At 45.5% G+C, this 10,080-nt stretch overlaps 1 protein-coding gene across 2 annotated transcripts in view; it reads left to right on the top strand.

Annotated features, from left to right (window-relative positions):
- The first annotated feature begins 1,144 nt into the window (after nt 1-1,144).
- Nucleotides 1,145-10,080, top strand: part of LOC115207711 (endothelin-converting enzyme 1) — a 52,679-nt gene continuing 43,743 nt past the window's right edge. For both annotated transcript variants that reach the window (XM_029775118.1, XM_029775120.1), the window contains exon 1: nt 1,145-1,337. In XM_029775118.1, coding sequence (XP_029630978.1) covers nt 1,332-1,337 — 6 coding nt within the window. In that variant the 5' untranslated portion in view covers nt 1,145-1,331. The remainder of the gene's footprint in view (nt 1,338-10,080) is intronic.

The following is a 10,080-nucleotide window of genomic DNA, read 5'->3' as shown; positions in this document are numbered from 1 at the left end:
CAGTGACTATTCACACAATGTTATATTGGCTATCTCTCATACAGGAAAGCTACAATACCTACCCTCTCTCTCCAAGTATCCCACACACAAATGCACAGTGTGAACAGGCAAACAATTACAATACTGGGATTATTTTACCGCTGCCATCAGTGTATCAATTGAGAGGGAATAGACATAGCAGGACTTGCATTTTCGTTGTGAGGGAGGGAGTCTACAACATTTTAGAGTATTTGTCATGGTCTTTGCTCATGTGAAAAATATACATATCTTCTGTTTAAGTAGCAATGAATTGCTTGGATAAAATGATTTATTGAACTGAATAATAGAAGGCCTATTTAGTATAGGTTAAAACACCATCGGAGTCCCTCTGCTATTCCTATTCCTTTTTGTTTTATAACTTTTTTTAAAGCAAAAATACAATTCTATTATAGCGATGGATGATTACAAAGACTGGACCAGCCAGAGCCAAGAATTTGTTACTTTCTACATTACCATTAGGGCTAGTAGCATGGCACATGAGGCCAATTTTCACAAATTTCCTGTGGACCTGTGAAAATGAGGGCATTATAATCCCTCTGATCCTATTAGGCACTCGATTACTTTAGAAGCTTTTTGCAGTTTTCTTTTCTTTAGTCTCCACACCTTAAGTGATTGCTCTGCATGTTAAGACTGTATAGAAACGCCCAGTCAACAATACATGTTCCTTAATCCTTAACTGCTGTAATCCTTGACAAAATTGTTTATGTATTATATAAACACATTGAACGTATTTTCTGCTAAAGCACCCCTCAACCTAGAATTATTGCCTTAGATCAATTATATACCTCCTTTATGAATAGTTTATTTGCAAATCCATGAAAATTGCATAAAACAAAACAGGGTAGCAGTTAGAACCTAAGTAGGGCAAATATAACAATGTGTACCTGGCTGTACCTACATAGTCTAGGCAAGCATGTACTGTAAATACATGTGGATACTTAGTAAAGTGCAACCATTTTTTTCCTCAAACTTTTTGTACATTAATTGCACCACAAAGTGTGGAATTTTCTAAGAAAGGGTAATACAAATGTTTTATTAAGACCCACCCATTGCTCAAATCCTATTGGTTAGAATAATAGTGAACCGTCCCTTCTCATTTTGCTGTTGGTTGGACATGTTATTTCAGGGTCAGCATGGGAACTCTATATTTACGTGGTACTTTCGCGTTATATGTTCGCACCATATGACCGAAAATACAGTTCGTCACTCATTTGTTTCGTCTGGCACACCAACAGCTGTCCGCTGAAGGCACCTGAGAGGAACGTATAGAGTAGACGGAGTGAGCTGAAATAATGGTGGTAAGAACCTGTTCCATATCAAATGTATCTTAATTACAAACCTTATGTTTATGAACTGAATTTATTGGTTGTCGTTGCTGTAAATCTACATTTGGAGCATCTACGTGTGATGACGCGGTGTGCAAAAAAATGTATGATGTGCAATTACGATTTCCATTAACGTTTGCAACCATGACATGAGGTAATATCTTTAGCATAATTCCCTGGGCAACCAAAAATAGTAATTCAATGCATTTTAGGCCTACTCCCTGACTTAATAAGTGTTGCCTTATTATGATCATGTGAGCAGAGAAGCCTTTTATGTCTTGAACACACTCTTTCATTGTAAGTAAACATATATAGGCTAATGTTAAATCCATTGTTGGTGTAACGTTCGGCGTCTGGTGACGAGGAAGCGGACCAAAACGCAGCTGGGAGCGAACACGTTTATTCTTACATTGAATAAAACACGTACACAAAACCAAGAAAATGCCTGATCATTAACTGCTCAACAAAAAGAGACAACAACCCACCAACATCGTGGGGGGAAAGGAACTTAAATGTGATTCCCAATCAGACATAACTAGCGACAGCTGTCTGATTGGAAATCACCCCCGAGCCCAACATTGAAATAAACCACAAAGAAAGGCTATAACAAAACATAGAAAATAAACCATAGAAATACCACACCCTGACCAAAATAGCAGAGTTCCCCTGGTCAGGGCGTGACAGTACCCCCCCTCCAACGGTGCGTACTCCCGGCGCACCAACCTAAAGTCTATTAGGGGGGGGACCCGGGTGGGCGCCTCAACCTCGGTGGAGGCTCTGGCCCCGGGCGTGTTTCTCCCCCTGCCTCCCCCCTAGCCCTACCCCTCTGGCCCGGACTGGACCACGGTGGAGCGGCATGCTCAGGCTCCGGAGCGGAGCCGCCGACCGGAACAGGACTGGTCACCGGTGGACCGGACACAGGCCGTGCCGGACTGTGGACACGCGCCGTGGGCCTGGTGCGGGGAACAGGGACGGGCCGGACAGGACCGGGGACACGCACCACCAACCTGGTGCGGGGAGCAGGGACGGGCCGGACTGGCCTGGGGACACGCACCAGCAACCTGGTGCGGGTAGCAGGGACGGGCCGGACTGGACTAGGGACACGCACCCCCGGCTTGGTGCGGGGAGCAGGGATGGGCCGGACAGGACTGGGGACATGCACCACTAAGCTGGTGCGGGGAGCAGGGACGGGACGGACTGGACTGGGGACACGCACCACTGGCTTGGTGCGGGGAGCAGGGATGGGCCGGACAGGACTGGGGACACGCACCACTGGCTTGGTGCGGGGAGCAGGGATGGGCCGGACAGGACTGGGGACATGCACCACTGGCTTGGTGTGGGGAGCAGTGATGGGCCGGACAGGACTGGGGACACGCACCACTAACCTGGTGCGGGGAGCAGGGACGGGCCGGACTGGACTGGGGACACGCACCACTGGCTTGGTGCGGGGAGCAGGGATGGACCGGACTGGACTGTGGACACGCACCACATTCGCCCGGCAAGGGCGAGGTGCTGGCACAGGACGTGCTGGACCGTGACCGCACACCGGCGACACAGTGCGCATAAGCGGCGCCGGATATCCTGGACCGAGGAGGCGCACTGGAGGTCTGGAGTGCACAGCTGACATCACCCGTTCTGGCTCAACGCCCACCTTAGCCTGGCAAGTGTGGAGCGCTGGCACAGAACGCACTGGGCTGTGCAGCCGTACTGGAGACACAGTGCGCGTCCTCGGCGCAGGATACATCGGACCGAGAAGGGGCACCGGAGGCCAGGAGCGCTGAGCCGGCACAACACGTCCTCGCTGAACACTCCCCCTAGCCCGGCAAATGCGGGGCGCTGGCACAGAGCGCACTGGGCTGTGCAGGCGCACTGGCGATACCGTGCGCACCTCTGCCACCCAAGGCTCTTCCTCCACGCTGTCCCTACGCAGGTCCTCCAGGACCTGCCACATCTCTGCCTCCTCCTTCGCCGTTATCCCCCACGAGAGCAGTGGTCTGGGCTCTTCCTCTGCCCTTCCGGACCACCCCATTAGCCCCCCCCAAAAAAAAATCTTGGGGGTGTCTTCCGGGCCTCCTCGACCGCCGCCTGCGACTCCTTCCACCGGCTGGCATCACCTCCTCGATCTGGGAATCCTTCCGCCAGGGTCCTTTCCCCGACATGATCTCCTCCCAGGTCCAGAACTCCTTTCCCTCGCGAGCCCATCTCTCGCGCTCCTTTTCCTCCCGCTGCTTGGTCCTGGTTCGGTGGGTTGTTCTGCTCTCAAGATGGACGATGATTGATTCCAGTAATATGATTGGAAGAAAACAGAATGACCTTTGTACATTCTAAATAGATATTGGTTTTGTTTAGACGCGTGTGTATACATTTAAATGAATGGAGTGAGCCAGGTGGTCTGCATCAATCAATACATCAGGTAACAGGCATTCAAGATGATGTGACAGAGATGTCTTTTATTGGATGGTGGTGTAACGTTCGGCGTCTGGTGACGAGGAAGCGGACCAAAACGCAGCTGGAGCGAACACATGTTTATTCTTACACTGAATAAAACACGTACACAAACCAAGAAAATGCCTGATCATTAACTGCTCAACAAAAAGAGACAACAACCCACCAACATCGTGGGGGGAAAGGAACTTAAATGTGATTCCCAATCAGACATAACTAGCGACAGCTGTCTGATTGGAAATCACCCCCGAGCCCAACATAGAAATAAACCACAAAGAAAGGCTATAACAAAACATAGAGAATAAACCATAGAAATACCACACCCTGACCAAAATAGCAGAGTTCCCCTGGTCAGGGCGTGACAGTTGGTTTGTTACTAGCTGACTGAACTCAACTCTACGATTAATGATGGAGTTGAGGAGTGACTAGTGTGGGCGGACTGGAGTTCTGAAGTCACATAAAATTTAGTTTTTATCAAAAACTACAGATTTCAGCGCCCAAGGAAACGCTGCATTTACACAATACAATGTCATGTGTGAATGCGGGCTATTCTTTTGGTGCTGAAATTTGATACCATTCCACTTATTCCGCTCCAGCCATTCCCACAAGCCCGTCCTCACCAATTAAGGTGCCACCAACCTCCTGCGCAGTCCACCCACACTGGTAGCCGCCCAACACCATGGTAAATCGTGGAGTTGAGTTTATTCGACTAGTTTGTACTTGTCACCATCCTTGTTTGTATAGTGGTTATTCATTACCTAGGGCCCAGGGCTAAGCATAAGAGTTTCTTGGCAGTAAACATAGGCCTACATGCAGCAGCAGACACAGGTTATCTACCTGAGCTGTAATGTCCAGGTGTAAACAAGCTTCCATATGCCACTCCTTAAAGAGCAACTGCACCACAGATGGATGTATAAATGTGAAGCAGCCGGTTGGCGTTTCCACTCACTACCAGATATGGTGACAAGAAGCCCAGTGAGATGGATTTTGGCCAACATTCTGCAAATTTTCTCTTAGATGAAACACTTGATCTGCGTACAGTTTTCTGTTTCCAAAAGTGGAATCTGTAACAAACAGAGTGGATATCATTTTGTAGACTTTACCCTTTGACAAAGTTTGACAAAAAACTGTGTTGTTTAGAAGTGCAAGGGCGGATTAAGTTATTGCACATCCCAGAGTAGCCGTTCCCAGACATAAATATGCAAATACATGCTAGACGTGCCAATAGGATCTCACTATCTCGTGCTTGGTTCTACCTACTATGAATAATTTGCTCCCATTGGAAACGAGGCTCTGGTCTAGCTTGGGTTAGTTGTAAAAATCTTTGACTGCACTTCTATGGTATAATGGCGGTCCACAAACAAACGTTTAATATAAATAAACAAATAAATCCCTACTAACTTCAAACAAACTCTCCCCATTTTTATATATTTTTTTGTAATTTAGCAGACGCTCTTATCCGGAGCGACTTACAGGAGCAATTAGGGCTAAGTGCATGTCGCCAGATTTTTCACCTCGTTGGCTCGGGGATTTGAACCAGCAACCTTTAGGTTACTGGCCAACGCTCTTAACCGTTATGCTCACGCCCCCATCCAACCTTTTCTAATTTATCTCTATCATGCTGAGACAATCCATCCTGAGGATTATCCAGCATTTCAAAAATCAGTAACACCTGTTACTCCTAATAACTGTTGCCATATCCACAATAATCTTCAACCTGGCATTTCAGCTTTCCATAATCCGAGCCGTGTTAACAACCTTTCCAATGAAAGCTATGAAGTCAATTGTATATACTAGCAAAAGTGTCCTTTGACACAGCACATTTGTGGAAACAAGATTTCTGAACAGGCCTCAAAACCACGTCAGGACTAGTAGAAGCACCAGTTCTGACACTAGGTCGTCTTACTACGGGAGAAACCATGGTAGCTCCATCAGTCCGCCTATAGTTCTATCAATCTGTTTTACAGCCTCTGCATATAAGAAATCATGATTCTATATCTCTGGGCCTCTCCTGCCTCTCTCTGCACCTGGCATACACCAAATGTTGCACTGTGTTCCACCCCACAATTACCACACTTAGCCTTCACATTGTTCCCCCACTCCACACTTTTCTTTTCTTTACAGTGAGCAGCTACATGTCCCATTCTTTGGCATTTAAAACACCACAATGGGGATGGAACAAATTCTTAGATATTTCAAATTTGACGCTCTTTCCTACAAATCCAATTTTTGGTCTCAAACACTATGCCTCCCTTCACATTTTATTTAATATCGTCTATTGGACATAGAAAGTGGGACCCCAGAAATTATTCTCCTCAACATAGCATACACTCCATGGACATGGATTTTGATCTTCTTCCGATTGAGAGTTTCTATTTGAAGAATCTTCTGATTCTGCTGACCACAGAATATTATCAGTCTACCATTTCAAATGAACCAGGCTAGTTTTACTTCACCTAAACTCAGCAAAAGAAAACGTCCTCTCACTATCAACTGTGTTTATTTTCAGCAAACTTAACATGTGTAAATATTTGTATGAACATAACAAGATTCAACAACTGAGACATAAACTGAACAAGTTCCACAGACATGTGACTAACAGAAATGGAATAATGTGTCCCTGAACAAAGGCGGGTCAAAATCAAAAGTAACATCCAGTATCTGGTGTGGCTACCAGCTGCATTAAGTACTGCAGTGCATCTCCTCCTCATGGACTGCACCAGATTTGCCAGTTCTTGCTGTGAGATGTTACCCTACTCTTCCATCAAGGCACCTGCAAGTTCCCGGAAATTTCTGGGGGAATGGCCCTAGCCCTCACCCTCCAATCCAACATTTCCCAGACGTGCTCAATGGGCTTGAGATCCGGGCTCTTTGCTGGCCATGGCAGAACACTGACTTTCCTGTCTTGCAGGAAATCATGCACAGAGTGAGCAGTATGGCTGGTGGCATTGTCATGCTGGAGGGTCATGTCAGGATGAGCCTGCAGGAAGGGTACCACATGAGGGAGGAGGATGTCTTCCCTGTAACGCACAGTGTTGAGATTGCCTGCAATGACAACAAGCTCAGTCCGATGATGCTGTGACACACCGCCCCAGACCATGACGGACCCTCCAAATCGATCCCGCTCCAGAGTACAGACCTCGGTGTAACGCTCATTCCTTCGATGATAAACACGAATCCGACCATCACCCCTGGTGAGACAAAACCACGACTCGTCAGTGAAAAGCACTTTTTGCCAGTCCTGTCTGGTCCAGCGACAGTGGGTTTGTGCCCATAGGCGACGTTGCCGGTGATGTCTGGTGTGGACCTGCCTTACAACAAGCCTACAAGCCCTCAGTCCAGCCTCTCTCAGCCTATTGCGGACAGTCTGAGCACTGATGGAGGGATTGTGTGTTCCTGGTGTAACTCGGGCAGTTGTTGCCATCCTGTACCTGTCCTGCAGGTGTGATGTTCGGATGTACCGATCCTGTGCAGGTGTTGTTACACATGGTCTTCCACTGCGAGGACGATCAGCTGTCCGTCCTGTCTCCCTGTAGCGCAGTCTTAGGCGTCTCAAAGTACGGACATTGCAATTTATTGCCCTGGCCACATCTGGAGTCCTCATGCCTCCTTGCAGCATGCCAAAAGCACGTTCATGCAGATGAGCAGGGACCCTGGGCATCTTTCTTTTGGTGTTTTTCAGAGTCAGTAGAAAGGCCTTTTTAGTGTCTGAAGTTTTTATAACTGTGACCTTAATTGCCTACCGTCTGTAAGCTGTTAGTGTCTTAACGACCGTTCCACAGGTGCATGTTCATTCATTGTTTATGGTTCATTGAACAAGCATGGGAAACAGAGTTTAAACCCTTCACAATGAACATCTGTGAAGTTATTTTGATTTTTACGAATTATCTTTGAAAGACAGGGTCCTGAAAAAGGGCCGTTTCTTTTTTTGCTGAGTTTATTTCTTTCTTTACGTTAATGGGATAGGGTGTAGATGCGGCCCTGTGGTCACATCAAACATCATCACAACTTTACACTCCGACACACCGTTACTCTTGTTTCCCATCTTCACCCTCACGCTCTCTGCACTAGAAGCATCAACGCTTTCAGTAGCATGGTTTCTCTTTTTCCTGTTACTGTCCTTGACACTCATTCTCCCGACCCATATCATCAGAACTATCAACCATAATCATCGCATTCAAGGGCAGCTGTTACTTCTCTAACCTTCTCTCCATATCCTCCATCGCAGCATCTTCACTAATCACACGTCGGCAAACTGCACTTCCTGATTTGGCCTCATTTTAGATTTGGTTAATTAAGAAATGCTAACAGCCATGGCTGAATTCAAACATGAGTTGGTTTCTGGGTGTGGTTTGATGTGGGTGTCTCTTGTATGTGTTTGCAGGTGGGAAGAGTTAGACAAATTATTTCGCCAATTAGCTTCAGCCAGCTGGTGTGCAACCGTGGAAAGATTTATTTGACTTTGGATAGCCTATCTCCGGGGCTAGCTACGGACCGTCAAATTGCCCAATGTACTGTAAATGAGACAATATTTTCATGTTGCACACTTTTTTGTTTTCTTATTAAATGCTTTCAATATTTGTATATGCATTTCCACAATTTATAGTTGGCTTGAGGTTTTTAAGTCATTGAAATTTGTAGCTATTGGAATTTTTACATTGTCCCATGTACATTGTGTAATTTACCGATGGTCCCTAACTAGCCCCATAGGGATATCCAAAGTCAACCCAAATTTACCACAGGCATTACGATTAGGTCGTGTGCAGCTGCACTCAGAATGGATGATTACTTATGTGCTGCCAGCTGTGGGCATGTGGGCAGGATTGATACAAACCCAACCTTCATACAGTATACTTTGTGATGCAGTCACGAGCACAAGTCTCTGTTTTGAATGCAACTGACTTCATGACCAAAATTAACCTATTTACACTTTGTAGTCAATTTTGACAGTAGAATAAATGTTTCTGACTCATATCAATGCCACATAGGCTTTCAAAATGCAAATTGTTTTTTAGAGTCAGTTTCTCTTTAAATCTCACATCATGCAGATCAAATATTTCTCCATAGGTATTCTCATGTTATACCTGGAAGGTAGCCTACATGATGTCTCTCATTCATTGAGCAGTAGCCTTTATTGCTTTTTGTGGGAAGTTTTTTTGTGTGTGGCGATTTTAGGGTTATGTCCCTGACATCATATCTAAACTAAACTGCAGTATTGTTTAACTGTACACATGACTGCATAAGGGTTCTGTAATGAAAATCATGAAGGGACACCAAGTTCATTGTGTCCTTTGACAAGGATGTGGGAATCACATTATCCAGGAGTTTTGTGATGGTTTATAGGGGATGGGTGGGGTTGAAGTGTTATAAAGGTTTAACTAACTCTACAATCATTGCTTTATTAACGCTTGCTTAAACAAACTCCACTTATAGTTTCTCTATGTTTTTGAATCATTAAATGATATTAAATCTGTTATTGGAGTCATTATTTGGGGATTTAATGCAGTATCTTTATGATGATAATGATGTTGGGGACACTGTGTGTATGCCTATATATAAAGAGAACAGCGTATGAGAGGACGCACCTGGCTGTCAGAATTTGCAGAACTCTAAGTCTTATTGATTTTATGTTCTGGGCTAATAAGGGTTATCCTATAGTTTTGTATGTTTAGCTTGTGTTGGAGAAAACCCCCACATACTGCGAGGTGCCGGCTGATAAGGATATTAGTTTTCAGTCGGTACCTGACAGGTGTTTTTTCCAAAGGAAACATGCAGAGAAAGACATTTAACACCAGGGCTTGTTTGATGTCATAGGTCATGAGCTGCAGTCTTCAGCAATGCAGTTGGTCTCATCTATGGCCTTCAAGAAGCCTGGGTTGTAAAACATTAGACCTAATGTTGGACCTATGTGATGTGCTGGACATGTTTGTGTTGTGGGTTGGCTGTGACAACTGTGTCAAATTCCAATGGAGCAATTTACATGGCTGTGTTTGTGGGTGTAATGTTTGAATATTTTAAATATGTTCCTGGCTACAGTGGTTCCCCCTAGGGTACACTAAAGGGTTAACATGTGTTTGACTGCTGAGAGGCAGTATCGATATAGTACTGAACTGTGGCTCACTGACTCTGGACAACCTACAGGTGGCAGGGACAGGCTATGGCCCATGATCCCTCGAAGTGGCTCTGTGAGTTTAAAACAAAAGCAGTTTAAGACAATTCTAGAAAAATATTAAGAACACATTCATTAGACTCCTAGTAAGTCTACATGCAA

This window comes from Salmo trutta, chromosome 14 (genome assembly GCF_901001165.1).
Source record: "Salmo trutta chromosome 14, fSalTru1.1, whole genome shotgun sequence".
Lineage (NCBI taxonomy): Eukaryota > Metazoa > Chordata > Actinopteri > Salmoniformes > Salmonidae > Salmo > Salmo trutta.
This window is presented reverse-complemented; position numbering and strand designations above follow the sequence as displayed.